Raw genomic sequence first — 20,981 nt, 5'->3', positions numbered from 1 at the left:
TCTATTTAAATCTGTTTTTTATTTAAACCTGAAATAATTTGACTAATCCTTTTTCTTTCTTCTTCTGCTTCTTTTTCATTAAAAACATTTTGATATTCTTTTAATGTACGTTTTGGTTGACTTGCTATTTTTCTAATATAATATAACATGTAACATCCACAATCAACCCAATTCTTTTGTTTAACTGTATTAATTTTATATTCTTTCATTATTTCTGATGCATCTATACATTCTTTATAATTTTTAAAATATTCTTCTTCAATAAATAAATTCATTTCTGTTTTTAATCTATCTTCCATAAATTCTGAATGAAGTGAATCTATTAAAATATAACATGGTGCTTCAACAAGACTTTGTTTTGTATCAACTTCATTTAAATCTGAAAATCCTGAAGTTTTATCAAAACAAATAATAATTAAAGAAAAGTGTGAATTTTGATGAAAAGGAAGAAAAATATAATTATATTCAAATATATTTTTTCCTTTTAACCATGATTGAAATTGTTTCCATTTTTCAAGTAATTCTTCTTTTTTAATATTATGATGTTCTAATTGGTATTCTTGTAAACTAAAATATGACTGTAATTTATTTAAAAAAAATGGACTCATAAATAACATTTTTCCTTTATATGTTTGATCCATTTCTTTATCTTCAATATATTTCATATAAAAATCTATAATTCCATCATTAATCATTTCTAAACTATTTAATACATCTAAATCATTCATTTCTAATGTATAATCTTTTCCATCACTTTCATAAAAATATACTTCAGTATCTTTTATTGAATTTCCATCATCTTCTAAAATAATTGGTTTTTCTTTTTCTATAAAATCATCTTTCTCTAAATCTATTGCAGCTTGTTCTTTTTTCTTTTTTATTGGTTCTATTTCATCATCTTTTTCTAAATCAATTTCTTCTTCTATTTCTTTTTTTTCATCTTTTAAATTTTTTCTTTTAGCTATTGGTTGGAAGTCATTATTTCTTTCTTGTCTTTGAACTGTATGAATGTCTTGTTCTTCAAATATTTTAGTCCAAGCATCATTTATTTTATTTTTTCCTTTAATACTTTCTAAATTTTCTATTTCTTGTTGAGAAGATATTAAATTAGTATTGTCTGAAGGTTGTAATGTATTTTCTATATCTTTTTCTTTTTGTTTCATTTCATTTATTTTTTTAGATTCAACACATTTTTTAATATAACATCCAACATTACTCCAAATTCTTATTTGATCTTTAAAGGATTTTTTTTTGATATTAATGTTACCAACAAATGGTTGTTTTGCTTGAATAACATCTAATATTTGTTTTAATGTTAGTGGTGGATTTAAATTAATAAGAAAAACAAATGTTTCTGTAAATTGTAATTCAAGAATAATAAAATTGTCAGGTTCAAGTAAGTTTTGATATGCAACACTTTTAAGCTCTCTTTTTTCAAATTTAAATGGCTTTCTTCCTTTTATATCAATTTTAATCTTATTAGCTTGAAGAGAAAGATGAGTTGCTTCAATTAGTAAATTTTCTTTAAACCCAAGACATACATTTGTTTTTACACTAACTGTTTTATGTTTTATTGATCTTTTTGGAACAGTGTTTGGTGTAATAGGAAAGGGCTTATTCATTAATTATTACGTTATAGTAATCTCAGTTTTTTTTTTCATTATTTATTATAATTTATAATTAAGAAATTATAACTTTTACTATATCTTCAAGTCACAAAAAAACAAATAAAATATTAATAATGGTATTGGAACTTTTTTATTCACTATAATTCATAATATATGAACTACATGCAAAACAGAATAAACGGGCTTCAACAGTTTCTCCTGCTTCTGACCTTTTACTTAAGAAATCTTCAACTTCTTTTAATGGAACAACATGAACTGTAATATCTTCTGATGATCCAAGCTCTTGTTTTGGATTTTGATTTTCTGGAGCATCACCATTAATTAACAATGAAACATATTGAACATAAGTATCACTTTCAGCTGGTGCAGCTGCAACTCTTTTACTAACTTTTAATACCTTTTCAGCAACATACCCTGTTTCTTCTTTTAATTCTCTTTTTGCTGAAAATTCAACAGTTTCATTTGGATCAATTAATCCAGCAGCAAGTTGCCATACCATAGTATTAACTGGTACTCTAAATTCTCTAATAAAAACTAATGATGTTGGTTTCTTACTAATTGGATAATAAATTATAGGGACTAATTCTACAGCATCAACATCTAATCCTGATAATTTTTTTGATTTTCTGGAAATACATTCCCATTTACGAATTCCTTTTGGTGTGTTATATTCCAATAATTCAAATGACATAAATTTCCCATCATGTAAAACATTATGTTTTGTAACATAAAATTGTTGTTGACTTTCTTCACTACTCATTTTTTAAATCTTTTTTTTAGTATTTAGTTCTTCTCTTTTATGTTAAACGAAGTGACACGTCATTTTTATGTTACAAAACAAAAAATTAAAATATTAATTGTTGTAGATTTCTTTTCAGAAAAGAAGAGGCATTTATTTAAATAAAGTTGTATAAACAGGAAATAAAAAACCAAATTTGGAGGATTGTCGTAAATATTTTTTTTTTCTGCCTAAAACTTGTAAATCAGAAAAGAAACTTTTTTTAATGGGTTGTGGTGGCTCAAAACCAAAACTTAATTTACCTGATTTATCACTACAGCGTAACCCAGATTGGAAGTACAACTCATCTATTAAAGTCGAAGGAAATGTAATTCAACAATTTAAAGACCATGGCTGTACATCGTGTTGTATTGGTAAAGTTCCGATTACTCAAATCAAAGTAAAGATTTTACCAAGTCAAGAATATTGTTTTGTTGGTCTTATGGAAAAAACAGCAGCAGACCAAGCAAGTGCAACGAGTAATGGAATAGTTAATTTAAAAGGAGTATATGGATGTGGAATGTCAGAAAATGATGTTGTTATGAATGGTCAAGTAACTCATTATAAGTTTGTTTTCATTTTTTAAGACTGTTTTTTCTAATTAAAAATAATATTAAATAAAATAGAAGACCAGCATTACAATCAGGAGATTTTGTTGAATTTAAATATACTAAAGACCGTATTTTCTTTAAAATAGCAAAAGACTGGGATTTGTTGTATGTTGTTGGAGAAGGGAAAGAATTTGTTTTTGTATGTGAGATATGTCATCTTTATTCTCGAGTTGAAATTATTGAGTCTACAAAACTAGAACTACCTCAATCTGACCCACCAAACAATCAGCAATGAAATACTCATTGTCTATAAAAAAGTTAATTTATTTTTTATAATCCTAGTTTAGGTTTATTAAATTTATAATAAAATTAAAAATATCAATTAAAAAAGAAAAACCAACTTAAAAAACTGAGAAAGAGTAAAATGCAACAACAGAAAAGTAATGATGAACTTCTTAATGATTCTGCCCAAAGAGTTGTTGAAGATATTTCTAAATTAATGAACAATGAACTAAACATGGCTAGACAAGATTTTAAATTTTATACTGCTGTTAATAACGAAGCAAGTAAAAAAGTAGAAAAAATATCAGATATTGTTGCCAGTAATTCTAAGAGTGTAGAATTGATTGAACAAAGCTGTTTGTTACTACGTAAATTAATAAACATTTAAATGAAAAATAGAATTTTAATAGACATGTAGATAATGAATTAGAAGAATACAGAAAATATGTAGATCAATTGGAGACAACTTTAGATGGTATTGAATTAACTGTGGGACAATTAGACGAACAAACAAAAATGATTGAAGCATCGTTCCGAGCAATTGAAAGAAAATTAGCTCAACAAGCATTAAAAAAGTAATAATAACTTCATTTTCTAATATTGAAATAGGTTTCAATTATTAATAAATCAATGAAGTAATGAAGAAGTAATGACGAATGTAATTAATAATTAGTTATCAATAACATTATTCATATATAATATTGTTTAACAAAACAATATGAAAGCAAACATTTATGAGTGTTTGTGAAATAAAATAGTTTTTTATCATATTTTTATATATTTTATTCTAACTCATTAATAAGTTTATTAAACTTATTATTCTTTTTGAGGTAATTCGTTTTAAACTTCTAATTAATAGAACAATAAAAACACTTATTTCATTCTTTTTCAAAAAGAGTTTTATTTTAATAAATTAACTTAAAGAATGAGTTTTAATAGTTATAACCAACTGACAAACTCAGTGGAGAGGAATAAAGTGGAGAAGAGAATAAAATGGAGAAGAGAATAAAATAAGGAATAACCCATTCTCAAAAAATAAATTTATTTTTAAATAATCTTCTAAATAATTATAAAAAACTAGAAAATTACTTGAAAAAACATATAGTTTAATATAGTTAGATTCTTCTTAATAAATAAGTCATACTCAAATAATTTATTACATTTTTGGTAAATAAAAATTATTTTATTTTATTATGAATTAAATATTATTTAATCTGCATTATTTAACAACAGTCTGTACTTATTTATTTTGATTTATTTATTTATTGGATTATTTCTTCAAGATGGTGCAATATTTTGTGGGTATAGAAAATCAAAAATAATGAAAAATGAAAGATTGAAATACTGCCCACTTTGTAAAGACAAGATAGCAACAGTAGAACACATTCTACTATCTTGTATTGGTCATAAAAATCACAAATGGAAAAACATGACCATATAGGCATTATAATATGGGAGGGATTAATAAGAAAATATACAGGAAATAAACAATATAAAAAACATCCATATGAAACAGTGTTACAGTATAAAGACATCACAATGATATGGAACAAACAAATAATGCATAAAAGTGATGGACAATATCATAAAATACCAGACATATATGTATTAGATAAAAAGAATAAAACTAGTCTATTATTTGATATGAATATTGTTGCTGATCACAATATTAATTGAGAATACTGGAAGAAAAGAAATAAGTATAATGAATTAAAGAATATTCTAATGAAAATAGAAAAATTAAAAGATGTCAAAATAATTCCAGTAGTAATCTCAATAAATGGATTAATAAATAAAGAAAGTATTGGATTAATTAAAGAATTAAAAATTGACATTGACATCGAAAAAGAAATTAAAAACAATGGAATACAAAACATGATAGATGTTATGGAATACTGCTTCAATCACAATCAAATATAGTGAGTCAAAATACAAGAAGAAGAAGACGAAGGGACGGGATTAGTCTCCTCTAAGCCATTAACAATAGAAACTATTTCTATTAATACTTAATTAATTGCTTTTTATTTTGAAACTATACCAAAAATAGTTTTTCTTTTTTTAGGAATAGAAAAAAAAATCCAATAAAGTAAGAATTTTATCCAAAAAAAATTATTATAAAAGAATGTTACATTAGATTTTTTTCAAAAATGTAGATAAAGAATGTATTATTTTTATCTCCTTTGTCAAATAAATAAAAATTTACAAGAAGTTATTGCTCATTTTTTTCCTTATTACTTAAAATAAATTATATGGATTAGGGAGTATTACACTGAAATTGCCATGTTTTATGAGAAAGTGCCTTTAATAGAATTATTGTTAGTTTACAATACATAAAAAATAATAGAGTATATTAATATTAATTATATTTGACTATTCTTAGTTATTTATTTAGGTTTATTTATTGAAGAAAAAGAAGAATATGAGTTATAGACAAAATAATTTTTTAATAATTTCATGCACAACCCTTAGAAATGATAAAATATTCGTTATTACCAAATGAGTAAATAAATAACCTTCTAAAAATTTCTTTGCAGTTAGCATATAATCACAACTTATAATCATATATTTCATGATATTCTTTGTTATATTTTTTATAATAAACTTAGCATTAGCTGAGTTTGATATGAATAAAGATGACATTACTTTATTCAAAGAATTTATGTCAACATTTCAAAAAAGATATGAGACTCCATCTCAAAAGTTAACAAGGTTTGCATTGTTTAAGAAGAACTGTGCAAATATTAGAAAGTGGAATGCTGAAAGAACAAATGAAAGAGATGCTCATTTTGGTATTACTTCAAGAACAGATAAACTTCCCATGGAATATGGATTAAGTCGTAATCTGAATGATTTGGCAAGTAAAACAAAAGAAAATGATGTTATAATTGATGGAGGAGCATACCCACCAATACTACCAGAATCTGATGATTTACCAGAGTCGTTATCATACTGTGGTGATTATGTTGTAAATAATACTGACCACCCAAAAGTAAATTTGTGTTTAACACCATATGATCAAGGAAGTTGTGGTTCTTGTTATGCAGCATCAACAGCAAACCTTGGACAATATTTATATGCCAATTTATCATATTATTATAATGTAGGAAATCAATCTAATATTGTAATTAAAAACTTTACAGCCCAACGATGGATAGATCAAAAAAATAATTTTTACGTTAGAAGATGTTGTGGTGGAAATACTAAAATGATGTTATTAACTCAACCTACATTTTCTACAGAATATGAATATCCATATGTTGATATTCATACATCAGAAAATGATATAAATGGTTGTAGAAATAGAGGAGACCAAAACCCAAATGTTGCTATTCATTTAAGAACACAAAAAATTACTGTATTTGGAATGGATAATACTTACTCTCATTCACAAAAAGTAACTATTATTAAAAAGATTCTCCATCACTATGGACCAATTTCTGTTTCTATTTTAGTTGATGTAAATCAAACTAATAATGCTATTAAAATGGCTAACTATCAAGGAGGTATTTTCAAATTCCCAAGTACATGTAATATTAATAAAATGGGAATTGATCATCAAGTTATTATAGTTGGATATGGTGTTGAAGATGGAGAAGAATATTTAATTATGAGAAATTCTTGGGGTAAGTGGGGAGAATATGATGATGGATATATGAAAATATCTACTGAAACACCATTATGTGGTATAGGTGAAATAGTTGAAAATTATAGTCCATCAAATTATATTATTTATGCTGGAAATTGTATTCTTGATAGAAATTGTGCCTCTTGTAATAGCAAAACTTTGGTATGCTCTGAATGTAAAGAAGGAACTACCATGGATAGTCGTGGTATGTGTTTAGATAATTCTTATCCTTCAATTCCAGAAGATGCTGTTGCACCAGAAGAACCTAATCCTGACCCTGATCGTCTTGAAGACCCACCAGCAGAAGACTCTGTTAATAGTCTTGTTATTTTTTCAATTATTTCTTTGATTGTTCTTCTTATTTGATTTAATTGATGGTTATAAACCTTATTTTAAATTAATTTTATTTAATCAGAATGAGACTATTATTTCTTTTTGTTAAAATTATTCTTTTAAACTTTTAACTGCTTATGATTTTCATTTAATTTATTATTCAATATTTTTTTTCTGTATTTTTACCAAGAAGTTTAAATTATTTTTCATAAAATTGATTTATTTAATTCATTAAAACACTTATTTATTCATTATTGTTCAGCTATATTTTTATTTTATAAAAATCATAACATTGAAATAATTATAAAAGTAATTCAAACATTACTAAATTAAATTGTTGTCTTTGTTTGTTGGTTTTATGTTATTAATTTAAAAAAACTTTTTCATGAATAAACAAATAATTAAGTTAAAAATCTAACCATTATATTTAATTATCTTAAAATGACAAACTTGATTCTTTCATTCATTTTTCATAATTTATTCATTATTTAAAAAATAAGATAATAACAAAAAGAAAAAACAGAGGATAAAAAAAAACAGGTTTATTCATAAAAATTACCAGTATTTTATAATAAAATCTATAAAAAAATACTTTTGTACTGGAAAAAAAGAGTATAAATAAAAAATTATTAATTTAATTCTTACAAAAGAAGCATAACAGTAGCTAAGAGTAACATCATTGTAAGACTAGCACCTGAGTCAAAGGAACAAAGGGCTATAGCATAAGCACTATAATCTTGAGCTGTTAATTGATTGCACTTATCACAGGGAACAATGGTTCTTGCTGTTGGATTTCCTGAACAACCACGTCCTTCATACTTTAATCTAACAACAGCTTTTCCAACATTTTCTTCATCAGTAGTAATTACTTTATAAGAAACAGTATTATCTATATCATCTTGTAAATCAACATGATCATAACAAGACCCAGGTTCTCTATAATTATTTGATACATGTTGATTATAATCAACACAATCTGGAGTAAATGTAAAGACAATATTCACAAAAAAGTCATCAAATTTTGAGTCTGTAAATGAATAATAAGAATCAGTATTATCTGTTTTTACAACAACAACTTTATCACCATTATCATTTGTACTATATTCACTCTTTGTACAATTTGTAGAATAATAATCTCTTTCTTCATAATCATCACCATTCTTAACTATCTTATAAGAATAACAAGTATGACCATTATATTCAAATGGTATAAATAAAAGATAACAATGATCTTCTTCAATATATTGGTAACTTCCATCATCATATCGATGATAAATTATTGTTCCTGATGATTCAGAAGATAAAGAAAATGCAATTAATGCAATAAATATTATTAAAGACATCTTCTTGAATATATAGACTCTTTCTATCTTAGTTCAAACCCTTTTTAAATATAGAAAGACATGAAAATTTGATTTAATTACTTTCTATAAATAAATAAAACCGATTTTTTTTTTCACTTGGAACGAAAAAAATGTATAATTATGACACAAATTAAAGAAAATAATTTGATTTATTACTAATAATAAAAATACTAAATTTTTTTTAGTAACACTTATATATATTTATATTTCTTTAACAATCGAATTTTATCATTCCTTTAATTATAATTTATTAAATAAATTTGAGTCAGGAATTATCTTACAAATTCAACCCTCTTTTAAAAGAATAAAAATGACATATCTATTTTTCTTATTTTTTTAATAGACTGACTTGTTTTATTATTATATTTCTGATAATTTATTTATATAACTTATCTTTGACATATGAAGAGAAATTGGTTAGAAATGTTATGTTGTCTGTTTGTATTTTTGTTATTAAATTACTATCCAATCGAGTAAATTAAAAAAAATTAAATTTATGATATTTTTTATTCTTTCCTATTTTCATTATTTGAGATATTATAACATTAAAACTATTATCAAATTTATCATCAATTTATATACCCAACAGATTCTTATATAGATTATTTTATACCAAAACAAGAGATAATAATAATAAAAACTAAACTGAAATAAACAGAAGAAAAGAAAAGAAGTTATTAGTGATACTAAAAATATAAATTTATTTTATATTTAAATTATAATTATTATATTATTCTGTCTCACTAACTCTTATTTTTTTTACAACACCTAATACTCCAAACTAACAACGTTATTATACTTTCTTATACAAGTGAATAAATAAATACAATGCATTCAAATTTTGGTTACATTGTTTAAACAAATTAGAATATTAACATAGTCAATACAAAACTGATGGTTAGTATAAGTTAACATAACATATATTTAGTACTTTGTTATTCTTTTTGTAGAAAAGAAAAATAAATTATTAAATAAATGAAAATAAAATGAATTGAATTTTCCAAGTTATTTTTCAATACTTAAATAAACTTATCAAAAACCACTTTAAATTAATTGTATTTCAATCTAATTTAGCTTTTGAATAAAGTTCTGGGAGTTTATGCCAAAGATTATCGTCAAGATAAATCAATGTATAGAATCCAAGAGTAATAAGATAAATATGTGGGAATTGAGCGTTATGAAGAATTGCGACAATAACAAAAATTATTGAGAAAGTAATAGTATTTTGGAGGAGTGTTTTTGGATTAGCGTAAATCTTAATAGTATGCTTTTGCCAGAAATAAACGACGATATACAAGTAAACATATGATATTAAAACACATGCCAAATAGGAAAAAATAAATGCACCAACTATTCCATATTGATTAAATCCTTTAGAATAATAACCTAAAATTCCTGATGTATTAAAGAAAATTATACTAATACCTGAAAGAAGTCTAAAGGATTTAGAATTCATATTGGCATTAAGAATAATAAATCCAATAAGAAAATGACTTAATAAAACATATATTTTTGTATCAAGAGAATTTCCAATTTGTCCAAAGTATAATAACATAAGGTTGCTTGATATTGTTGCATATAATGGACTTAAAAAATATGAATAAGGTCTTAATTTGTTAAACACATCTGAAGTTATTAATTGATTGTAAAAAGAGGAAGATAAATAGATGGCTATATTCACAATAGGCATAGAAAGATATTGGTCAAGAAAGGCTGGTGGTTGGAAAAGGCTCATCAATAATGAACTAAAAATTAACTGACTTTAATAAATAGTACTTAAAATTATAACGAGAAACTATTTGTAGACTTTTATAATTAATATTTATGATAAATAACAAAAAAATTATTTATATAGTTCAATTAACTATATTAATCTATTTATTTATTATTGTAGAATTTTTATTTCATTTTTTATTTAATTATTTCTGTTTTTATCATTAAATATATTTCTGTTATTATTTCATAAATGTTTTTTTACTTTCAGTATTTATTCTTTTCCTTTAATCAGCAACATCACTTCTCCATTTAACCTTACTCCCTTTCTTAACTTAAATTTGGAAAAAAAAAGAGTAATAGAATAATCAAATCAAAAAAAATATTTTTTTTATTGAAATAAATGAAAATTCTTATATTTCTCATATCTAAGTCTTGTTATTTTTATTAAAAAGCAGTTAATATATTTATAAAAGGAAGAAAGAATGGTGTTGGTTTTAATTTATTCAATAAAGTTACAAAATAATTGTGTAAATTAAAAAGTAACAGAAAATGAAAACCTAACTCATTTCAATATGCTAACCATCACAGGTTAAAGTAAAGAAAAAGATTCAATTTAAAATAAAATAGTGTTATGTTTCATTGTGGATTAAAAGAGTGAAACTGATTAAATAATGAGAAAAATAGGAATAAAGAAAATGTAAATCAATGAAAGTAATAAGAAGAGAATGTCAAAAGAAGAAAGATTATAAGTAATTGAAATTATTAAAGAAGGATAGAGAAAAGAAAAAAAGATTGAGAGAGTTAAAGAGAATAAAAGAATCAATAACGAGATAAATAAGAATAAAAGAAGATAAAAGAGAAAAAGAAATAAAAAGACATAAAAAGAAATATTTAAGAAGAATAGAATCTACAAAATTTAGAGTCATTTGAATAAACTTTTTCAAAATAAGAGTTTTGGTTTTGTGTTACTTTTGAACAATTCAATGAGAAAAATAATATTCTAAAATGAAGTAATTATATCATGAATTGAACTTTGAATCATTTAAAGAAAAAAAAAAGAAAAAAGAAGATAGAATAATGAAGAGAAGAATTAAATAAAAGAAATAGGAATGATGGAAGATAGAAAGATTGAAGAAAAAGAAATAAGAAAAATAAAAAAGAAGAAAGAAATAAAAAAAAGAAAAACTATAAAATATAAATAATGATAATTCTGTTTTTATTCATCGGATTATCTGTTGGAGTAGATTTTAATATCAATATTAGATTTTCAAAAGAAGATGAAAATAAATTTATAAAGTTTGCAAAAAATATTACACAAGAAGCATCAATTACTAATCAAATTGACTTTACAAAATGTGCACCACATATAACATTATATCTTACTAAATTTCAAGAAACAAGTATTCCAATTGTTGTAGAAAAGATTGCCGAGGCAGTTAAAGACTTACGAGGATGTATTATTAATATGGATAAACCATATGCAAGTGGAAAATATTTTATGTTCCGAGCAACAAATACACCATGTCTTCAAAAACTTTCAGATCAAATTACCCTTTTTACTTCACCATTTAGAGATACGAATTATACATGTCCAAGTTGGGTTGATACTCTTCCAGAAGAAGAAAAGAATAAAAAGAAGAAGTATTGTGATAGTTATGGATCACCAAATGTTTTTGAAGGATTTGATCCACACGTTACATTAGTTTATAGTGATAGTGAAGATTTAACAAAACTTGAGAAATATACATATCCTAAAATAACACTTACATCAGTTAAAGTAAGTATGACTATTTGTGGATCATATGGTACTGTTATTCGAGGAAGTGAAAAGATATTTTCATATTTGTATGAACCTCTTCTCACATTTTAATTTAAACCTTTTTTTTTTATTAATTATCTTCAATTGACTAAAGAAATTCAATTAATAAAATAAAAAATATTCATTTATTCAATTCATATTTCTTTTATATAAATTAATTAAATGATTCAAATAAATACTTTAATCATTTTATTCAAATACATTTGACAATCAATAAGTTTAAAAGATAAACATAAAAGTAAAACATGAAATTGTTTAATTGACTTAATCTTCTTTCTTTTTCTCTTCTTTATCTTCTTTATCTTCTTTCTTTTCTTTCTTTTCTTTCTCCTTTTTGTATCTTCTCATTGAAGGATAGAAATTCCATAACGCAAAGATATTTGATAGAATTACTATTATAGCATTAATACTTCCAAACAGTAATTTCATCATTATACTCATACGAATAATTGGTGTAATGTGAAGCAATAGTCGTGAAATTTGATAGATAACTAAACTCATATTTAAATATACAAGTAAACGAGGTTTGTTAAATAAATATATTGCAACAATGTAAAATATAAGCCATGTAATTCCACCTATCCAATCTATAATTGATGATGGTTCATTTATCCAATACATTGAAATAAAATCATTTTCATGAACAAATATTGAATAATATGATAATGAAATTCCTGTTAATAACAAAAAACATCCTCGATACTTCATTTGAAATCCAATAACTCCCATTAATGTAATTAATGTCGCTCCAACTAATTTGGTTGATAATACTATTTCTTTTGCTTGTTCTGTAAAATATCCTCCAATTATTACTATAATTTCTTGAAGATGAATAATTCCAATAATCCCACTTGCTAATCCAATTAATATATTTGATATTCGAACTTCATTAATTTGATTTTTATATTCAACTGTGGTATGGCTTTTTTGTTCTTCCATTTGTATTTCTTAATTCGTTTTTTTTTTTTAGTTTTTCCTTTTCATTTCTTTTTTATTCACTTTAATGATGACAATAAACAAAAATTAATCAAATGTGATTGAATTTGGTTTGAGAAAAGCATCACCAGAACGATATTCAACTAAATAAATTTTCATTGACTTACTCATTTGAACATAGTCTTGTTTTTATATTACTCTTATTAGTTAATTCATTACTACTTTAAAGAAAAATAGAAAAATATTAAATGCTCTTTGTTGTTATTCATTTCTTCCATTCTAAACAAATCATTCACTTTTTTTGTTCTTCAGTTTTCTTTTAGTATTTTTGACTATTTGTCATATTAATTTGCTATGATAATTTGTTGAATGATAAATAACAATAGAAAGAATCATCTTGTAATATCTATCATTTTAATTTTACATACTCTAATACATTATTGAATGTATATATATTTTAATACTTCATTTACTACACACACATCAAATCAAATGATATATGTCATTGTTAATGTTAAAAGTATTTCAATGAATATATTATCAATTGATGATTCACAAAATCATATGTCTTCTTTATATCATCGAATATTTCATTTTTTCTTTTCTTTTTTATCTCATATTTCTTTACACCATATTTGATTCTTATTTATTTGATGTTCAACATCATTTATTTTTAATTAATGTGCTATTTTAGGTTAATGATAGAAATGAATATCATCATTGTCACATTCAAACAACTTATTTGTCTATAATTTTCTTTTGATTTAGAGTCACCACTATTGTAAATTAATGTTGTATTTCCAAGTATTATTTGTATGGGGATATTTTCATTATAATCCGTCTATGATTAAAATAAAACAAAGAAATTCTCTTGAGAAACAATTATTTGTTTCAAATATTGTTATTTTATTAACACTATGTTTTTTTCATGCATTGTTTCTTTTTATTGGATGTATGTTTTTTCTTTTATTATTATAACTCTAATATTATTACTTCTCTTTTTTATTATTCTTTTATTCTATTTCTTATCATTTTCTATTTCTTTCACATCCTTTTCATTAATTTAATTGTTTCATTGATATTGGGATGTTCTATATCTTCATTTTCTTTTTCTTTATTTCTCTTCCTTTTTCTTATTTTATTTTTGTATCTTCTTTATTCATTCTATTCTCTCCTTCATATTGTTTAATTATTCTATTTGTTTAATTTCTTCTTTTATAATATTACAACATATTCTTTGTTGTAATATCTATTTCTCATTATTCTTTTATTTCTGGTGTGGGGTTTGTTAATTAATAATTCTTTTGATTTATTAGACATTCTTCTTATACTTTTAATTTCATCATGTTTATATTTCAGAAATTATTTTCATGTTATTTGTAGATACAATATCTTATTTTATATATTTCTTTTTTAATATCTTCGATATTCTCACTTTCTTCGTTTCTTTAATTATTTATTTTATTACATTTGTTTTGATTGAAGTAATAATTAATAGGTATTATCTTATTTCTTGTTCTTCTTCTATATACTTTTCTTCTTCTTTTCTCTATTTTCTTCATTCCTTTTTGGTTTTTCTTTTATTATTATATCTTTTCATTTTTCTTGTTTATTCTTATAATAATAATGATTAAACATTCTATCTGCATTATGATATTTGTAGTTATACTAATTACTTTTATTTTTATTATAATTATGTTTAAATGAGAATTAATGTTATGACATTTATAATTATGATAATTAGTAATAATATGGTTATTGTTATTATTTTATGATAATGAATATAATGATTATATTAATGATAATGTCATCTAAATCTTTTTGTTGGTGTGAATTATTTCTTTGTGATTTTCATGACATTCATGTGATATAATATTGTAGAAATGTTGTAAAGAATAATAAATGAAGAAGTGAAAAGAATAAGAATAAATCAGTTATGATTAGTATATTGCTTAGAATTTCATCATATCGAATAATGAATGATTCATTTTGTTCATCTTGTTTTATTTCTTTTGTTTTATTGGTTTTCAAACATCATTTAAATTAAATATTCTTCGTGTAATCTTTTATTTGATTATTATTTTAATGTGTATTAAACCGATTCATTCTTTATATTGATATTTTAAGAACAGTATATCAATAGTGTTTTGTTTCTTCTTTAACAACAACCATTTATCAAACACTTTTTGATAAAATCAGTATATGTTTATTTATAATAATCATTATTAAATATAATGCAATTTTGTTAATTAGTACTTCAATAATATTAATTATTAAAACATACTTCAACATAATAAATAACTAATATTATACCATAATAAGTATTAATAAATATTACCACTATTATAGTAGGTATTTCAATAATATATTAATAGGTAACAATTAATTAGTATTGACTAAATATTATCTCACAACATACATCGTCATAATCAAATGTTATTTGATATTTCATTATTTGATTTTGTATTAATATTTGTGTGTTTTTTCTGTTTTTCATTCTTCATTTTTCATTCATTTTCATTTAATAAAATAGAATAATAATAATAATAGAAGATAAATAAAATAAAGAAATAAGAAATAATAACGTGGATATGTTGATGTATTTTATCATTTCTTTCTTTCTTATTTCATTCTTATTTCTATTATTCTTATTCATTTTATTCATAATGAATTAATTCAATGAAATAATACAAATAATTTGTTTATTTCATTTTATTTTATTTCTATTTTATTCTTATTTCTTTTCTTATTTATTAAAAACACCATCATTGAATGTGAATATTTCATTAAATGAAATTAAATAAATCAACATTGAATTATGTCCATTTTTAATTCACCATTTCATTCATTGACAGATAAATGAAATGTTCATATTCTTCATTGTTTTGTTTTTATTCTTTTTTAGTTCATTTTCAATTATTCAAGATTGAATCATTTCATTTCAATTACTATGATTCGTTTTGGTGTGAAAAATTGGTGTCCACAAAGTGCATTTTCAATTCCTTTATAATCAAATGACCATTGACAACAATATGATATTATTTTATCATTTTCTTTATAAACACGAATATCACCAAATCCATATCCAAATTCAAACAGCCAATCATCTGATTGATTAAATAAACAAAATGCATATTGTGGTTGTTTAATATCAAATTTCATCATTCCTTCCATTCTTCCTTTTGATTCTAATGAAAATAAAAATGATTGGGAATCATATATATAATCATCAACTTTATCAATTTTCTCATTAACATATCCTCCAAACTTATTTCCTTCTGAATCTTCAATAATAATTATTACATGTTTTTTATTCATTATTCTTTGTTTAAATACTGATGTATTTTTATTCCAATCATCAACATATGAATCAAATAGTATATTATTTATTCTTCTTTCTGTCCATTCTTCTATTTGTTTGATTATTTCTTTTGTTTTGTCATTTGATTTGTTATTTGATGTTGATTGTGTTATTCCCATTTTTGTTATTTTTAAGTTTTTCTTTTTATTATTTTATTATTTTATTACATTTCTTATTTATTATTAAGTTCTTATTTTTCTTTTTAATTCATTTTCATCTATTCATTTTCATCTATTCATTTTCATCTATTCATTTATTTATATTCATTTATTTGTTATTTATCATTTCTTTTAGATCGAAGGTGGCACGTCTGAAACACCACACATAAACCCTAGTACAAATTCATACTTCGACTCTCCCAGTTATTATCTGGTTATGACGGTGCTTTTGAATTAGGAATGTATTAGGGAATGCTGCAAAGGGTGCAGCAAGAGAATACAGTAGAATATTACATGGATGTAATATAAGAATCTACTGAAGTGTGGGTATGACTAAAAGAAGATTAGTCAAAGTAAGACTAAAAAGAAAATTAGTCAAAGTAATATAGTAGTAATAAAATGATTCCTTCTTCCATTCATAAAATAAGAAAAATGAAATTCCTTAAAATTAAGGTAGAAAACAAACAAAGGCTTAAAAAGAAGAAATAAGCAGAAGAAGTTTGAAAAAACCTTAATAGGAAAAATAAAGCAAAGAAGTGCTTTCCTCATTTTGCAAGACAAACCTAAATGATAGGTTAAACAAAGAGATTACTCTTTTTTAATAATAAGCTCAGGGATGGGATTAGTCTCCCCTGAGCTAGGAAGAATAGATGAAAATTCTATTAATACTTAATTAACTAATTTTTATTTATCATTTCTTTTTATTTCTTAATGTCACTTCTATCTTTTCGTTTATTTTCATGAAATTACAAAAGTGGAGTTGCTATTCATGTGAATAAAATATCATGAATACAATGAATAAATATCAACTATTTAAAATGGAAATAAATATAAATAGTTATGAATGAATGAAAATAAAAAACAGAAAGAATAAAACACTAATTAAATGGATAATATACAAATAATGCCACAATTAAGATAAATTAATTGAATTATCATATTTTTAATTCAATAATTAAATAAAATCGAATGATAAATAGAAAATACATAATTGAAAATGAAATTAAAAAGAAATAACAAAATTCACAATGATTATATTTAAATGATGAATATGAAATGAATTACTATCAATAAAAACATATATTTCATAACATTAATTACAATACATTCAATATAAAAATGAAATGATAAAATAAAATATATGAATTATTAAATAACAATTCATCATAATACTTTGAAAAATGAAGAATAAATAAAGAATAAAACATCAAATAAACACAATATAATAATTTAATAAAGAGATAATAATATAAATAAGTTACAACGATATATGAATTACATTTCATACATTTTATAAATTATCAAATAAGTATAAAATGATAATAATCAAATGAAATGTATTTAATTCATTTGAGATAAATTCAAAAACAAATAAATTATAAATAAAAGAAATCCAATTATCATTAATGAAGTAAAATAAATGAATGAACCAATATAAAAAACAGTAATATAAACAATTCTTAAATATTACAAATTAATTATTATTTAATTCATAATAAAATAACTTTGAATTGAATAATGATTTAAACTATTTGAATATCTTTTAATTTTATCATTGTTATTCATTCTATTTAAACCATTGTTTATTTACAATATAATTTATCATAGTTCATATTAATTTATTGAAAATAAATTAAAAAAACTCCACTTAGTTTCTTTAATGTTTTTAAACTACTTCATCATACTTTTTTGTAGAAATAGTAGTCCATGGTCCTGATGATGTTCCATCGTTATACATAGTTATTTCCCTTTCAAATGTTTCTTCTTGTTTATGAAGAGTAGTGTTAGCCAATTGTTTTTTAGTTGGTCTTGGTCCACAAATTATATATCTTCTACGACTACCTTTATAATATACAAAATTTTGTGTTCTACCTATTTCTTGCATTTCTGTCTTTGTTTCTTTTCTTGTTCCTATTGGTTGTATAGGAAGAACAACTTGTTTATTTTCAGTCTTTTCAACTACCCAATTAGTATAACTAACATCTCCTGTGTATGTAACTCTCTTATCTCTTTTCAAATATTTAATTTCAATTGTTTGGATATTCTTTTCTTGTTTAATGATTTTTTCTTGTACTTCCTTTTCTTCACTAATGCTCTGATAAACAGGATCTCTTTTTGTACTTCTTCTACATCAATTGGTGTTAATAACCTTATCCATGTCAACATCCCTACAATCTCATTTTCTGAATTGGTATTATCGAAACCAGAAGTACCTTTTGAATCAACAAAATACATTGGAAAATGAATATTTTCCGTTTTCCCAGTTATTTCCATGACAAAATTCACAAATTCTTGTTGATATTTCTCTACTTTTGGTTTCTTCATTTCTTCAAGAACTTCTTTAGGAAAACAACAACAGCAATTACTCCATACAATACAAACATGTTTCCAAAAGTCTGGTATTCTAAAATGATTACATATTATTTTAATCATTGTTTTAATGTTTTGTGCAAATCGGTCTTGATTGAAATTCAAAACAATGACAATTGCTTGAAGCCCTTTTTGTTCTTTGATATAGTCAACCATTTGGTTCGTGTATTTTCTTTCCATTCCTTCTGAGTCTTGTAATCCAGGAGTATCAATAACAAATACATCTTTTCTATCACCTTCTCCGTAAAACCCAATTGTTTGTTTAGTTTCTGACTTTGGTTCATTACTTTCTTTAAAAACATTCTTCTTCAAAATGAAATTACCAAGAGTACTTTTTCCATCACCTGTACTTCCAAGGATAAGTAATTTAGTTTGTTTAATACTCATTGATTATTTTTAGTTGTTTAGTTGTTTAAATACTGACTAAGGATGACAATTTGTTATCAACTTGAAGAACGTTATTTATTGTTAAAAATTTCATATTCATTTGAAATAAATAACTTCTTTCTTCACTTTTTAAATATTCTTCACAACGTATTTTATTTTGTTTAAAAGAAAAGATACCGAAGGTAACATATATGAAACACCACACAAACACTAATACAAATTCAAGCATCGACACTCCCTGTTATTATCTGGTTATGACAGTGTATTTGAATTAGAAATGGATTAGGTAAAGTTGCAAAGGGTGTAGCAAGATATTATGATAGAATATTACATGGTGTAATATAAGGAACTACTAAAGTGTGGGTAAGACTAAAAGAAAATTAAACATAATAATATAATGGGAATGAAATAGTCTTTTCTCTCATTCATAAAATAAAGAAAAAAGGAAAAAGAAAATGTTTAAAATTAAGACAGAAAATAAACAAAAGGTTAAAAAGAAGAATTAAGCAGAAGAAGGATGAGAAGAAATTAATAGGAAAAAATAAAACAAAGAAGTGATTTTCTCAATTTGCAAGAAAAACATAAATGATAAGTTAAAGAAAAAGATTACTCTTTTTTAAACAGCTCAGTGATTAATCTCGGCTAAACTAGGAAGAATATATGAAAAATCTATTAACACTTAATTAACTAATTTTTATTTTTATATTTACTCTTATTGTTTATTTTCTTTCATCTATCCCAATTCGTTCTTTCCATTCTTTAATAAAACTTTTTGCGTCAAAATTTACTTCTGCCCATTCTGGTATTTCAGCAATCCAATCATGTGAATTAAATGAATATTTCCATGCATGTAACCAAATTTGTTCTTCTATAGGATCACCTTTAGGGAAATTACAATCTTTACAGTCTTTATCAAAAACCCATCCATACTTTTCTCTCCATTTATTTTCACGATTAATTTCTCCATCTTGTTGTCTGTAATTATGGATTTGATTTAATAAATAAGCAGAGTCATTTGCAATTGGATGATGAATTGCTTTGAGATGAAGTCTTAATTGATGTGTTCTTCCTGTATGAGGCACACATTCAATAACACTTGTATTACTGTCTTTATCGAAAAAAAGTCTTTTGAAACTACTTCTAGCTTCAATACCATCTTCACAAATACAACTTTGGGATTCTGTCCCAAAACGAACCAAATGTAAAGGAAGATTCACTTCAATCGAGTCTGGAAAATATCCAACTACTCTAGCTAAATAAATCTTTTGAAGTGAAGAAGTAGATGAAATAACAGATGACTTTTCTTTTAAAATTGATTGAAAGGAAGAAGCAAATATTTTAGTTTTTGCAAAGAGAAGAATGCCACTTGTATTTTTGTCTAAACGATAAACAGGTTTTAAATGAGAAAAGTGATATTCATTAAGAAGGATATTAATGATGCAATTTTGGTTATATCTTCCAGTTGGATGAACAGGAATTCCAGATGGTTTATTAATAACAAGATACTCATTTGTATTTTCTATTATTTGAATTTCTTTAATTGGAACAGGAGGTTCATGTAAATGACATTTACTAATTAAAATGTCATGTTCTTCAATAACAGAATTTATTGTTGTTTCTTTTTTTATTCCATTTTTATTGATTAAATATGTTATTTCTTCTTTTATTTGGTT

The 20,981-nt window shown here is 23.5% G+C and overlaps 10 protein-coding genes across 10 annotated transcripts in view, besides 5 other annotated features; 4 read left to right on the top strand and 6 right to left on the bottom strand.

Annotated features, from left to right (window-relative positions):
* Window positions 1-5: 5 nt before the first annotated feature.
* EHI_097940 (Ulp1 protease family, C-terminal catalytic domain containing protein) lies at window positions 6-1,622 on the bottom strand (the record flags this gene model as incomplete). Its single annotated transcript, XM_645960.1, has 1 exon — window positions 6-1,622. One exon carries the CDS (start codon window positions 1,620-1,622, stop codon window positions 6-8), a length of 1,617 nt encoding a protein of 538 aa, XP_651052.1.
* Window positions 1,623-1,758: 136 nt separating this feature from the next.
* On the bottom strand, window positions 1,759-2,388 carry EHI_097930 (muT/nudix family protein; the record flags this gene model as incomplete). Its single annotated transcript, XM_645959.1, has 1 exon — window positions 1,759-2,388. The coding sequence occupies one exon, from the start codon at window positions 2,386-2,388 to the stop codon at window positions 1,759-1,761; it is 630 nt and encodes a 209-aa protein (XP_651051.1).
* A 244-nt stretch (window positions 2,389-2,632) lies between these two features.
* EHI_097920 (uncharacterized protein) lies at window positions 2,633-3,252 on the top strand (the record flags this gene model as incomplete). The annotated part of the gene is made up of 2 exons (XM_001913766.1): window positions 2,633-2,973; window positions 3,033-3,252. 2 exons carry the CDS (start codon window positions 2,633-2,635, stop codon window positions 3,250-3,252), a joined length of 561 nt encoding a protein of 186 aa, XP_001913801.1.
* Window positions 3,253-3,381: 129 nt separating this feature from the next.
* On the top strand, window positions 3,382-3,818 carry EHI_097910 (uncharacterized protein; the record flags this gene model as incomplete). The annotated part of the gene is made up of 2 exons (XM_001913765.1): window positions 3,382-3,595; window positions 3,658-3,818. 2 exons carry the CDS (start codon window positions 3,382-3,384, stop codon window positions 3,816-3,818), a joined length of 375 nt encoding a protein of 124 aa, XP_001913800.1.
* Window positions 3,819-4,518: 700 nt separating this feature from the next.
* Window positions 4,519-5,263: a repeat region.
* A 545-nt stretch (window positions 5,264-5,808) lies between these two features.
* Window positions 5,809-7,230, top strand: EHI_097900 (cysteine protease, putative; the record flags this gene model as incomplete). Its single annotated transcript, XM_645957.1, has 1 exon — window positions 5,809-7,230. One exon carries the CDS (start codon window positions 5,809-5,811, stop codon window positions 7,228-7,230), a length of 1,422 nt encoding a protein of 473 aa, XP_651049.1.
* Window positions 7,231-7,838: 608 nt separating this feature from the next.
* Window positions 7,839-8,540, bottom strand: EHI_097890 (uncharacterized protein; the record flags this gene model as incomplete). Its single annotated transcript, XM_645956.1, has 1 exon — window positions 7,839-8,540. The coding sequence occupies one exon, from the start codon at window positions 8,538-8,540 to the stop codon at window positions 7,839-7,841; it is 702 nt and encodes a 233-aa protein (XP_651048.1).
* Window positions 8,541-9,621: 1,081 nt separating this feature from the next.
* EHI_097880 (uncharacterized protein) lies at window positions 9,622-10,296 on the bottom strand (the record flags this gene model as incomplete). The annotated part of the gene is made up of 1 exon (XM_645955.1): window positions 9,622-10,296. One exon carries the CDS (start codon window positions 10,294-10,296, stop codon window positions 9,622-9,624), a length of 675 nt encoding a protein of 224 aa, XP_651047.1.
* Window positions 10,297-11,478: 1,182 nt separating this feature from the next.
* EHI_097870 (uncharacterized protein) lies at window positions 11,479-12,147 on the top strand (the record flags this gene model as incomplete). Its single annotated transcript, XM_648143.2, has 1 exon — window positions 11,479-12,147. One exon carries the CDS (start codon window positions 11,479-11,481, stop codon window positions 12,145-12,147), a length of 669 nt encoding a protein of 222 aa, XP_653235.2.
* A 213-nt stretch (window positions 12,148-12,360) lies between these two features.
* On the bottom strand, window positions 12,361-13,035 carry EHI_097860 (uncharacterized protein; the record flags this gene model as incomplete). Its single annotated transcript, XM_648142.1, has 1 exon — window positions 12,361-13,035. One exon carries the CDS (start codon window positions 13,033-13,035, stop codon window positions 12,361-12,363), a length of 675 nt encoding a protein of 224 aa, XP_653234.1.
* A 1,910-nt stretch (window positions 13,036-14,945) lies between these two features.
* Window positions 14,946-15,174: a repeat region.
* Window positions 15,175-15,322: 148 nt separating this feature from the next.
* Window positions 15,323-15,468: a repeat region.
* Window positions 15,469-16,688: 1,220 nt separating this feature from the next.
* Window positions 16,689-17,239: a repeat region.
* Window positions 17,240-19,485: 2,246 nt separating this feature from the next.
* Window positions 19,486-20,006: a repeat region.
* Window positions 20,007-20,027: 21 nt separating this feature from the next.
* The window catches only part of EHI_097750 (uncharacterized protein), a gene marked incomplete at both ends in the record, with an annotated part of 1,213 nt that continues 259 nt past the window's right edge, over window positions 20,028-20,981 (bottom strand). The window contains one exon of the mRNA XM_001913764.1: window positions 20,028-20,965. Coding sequence (XP_001913799.1) covers window positions 20,028-20,965 — 938 coding nt within the window. The remainder of the gene's footprint in view (window positions 20,966-20,981) is intronic.

The sequence above is a fragment of the Entamoeba histolytica genome, genomic scaffold, assembly GCF_000208925.1.
Source record: "Entamoeba histolytica HM-1:IMSS scf_1104750517781 genomic scaffold, whole genome shotgun sequence".
Classification (NCBI taxonomy): domain Eukaryota; phylum Evosea; order Mastigamoebida; family Endamoebidae; genus Entamoeba; species Entamoeba histolytica.
Note: the sequence above shows the minus strand (reverse complement) of the source record. Positions and strands in the feature narration are given on the sequence as shown.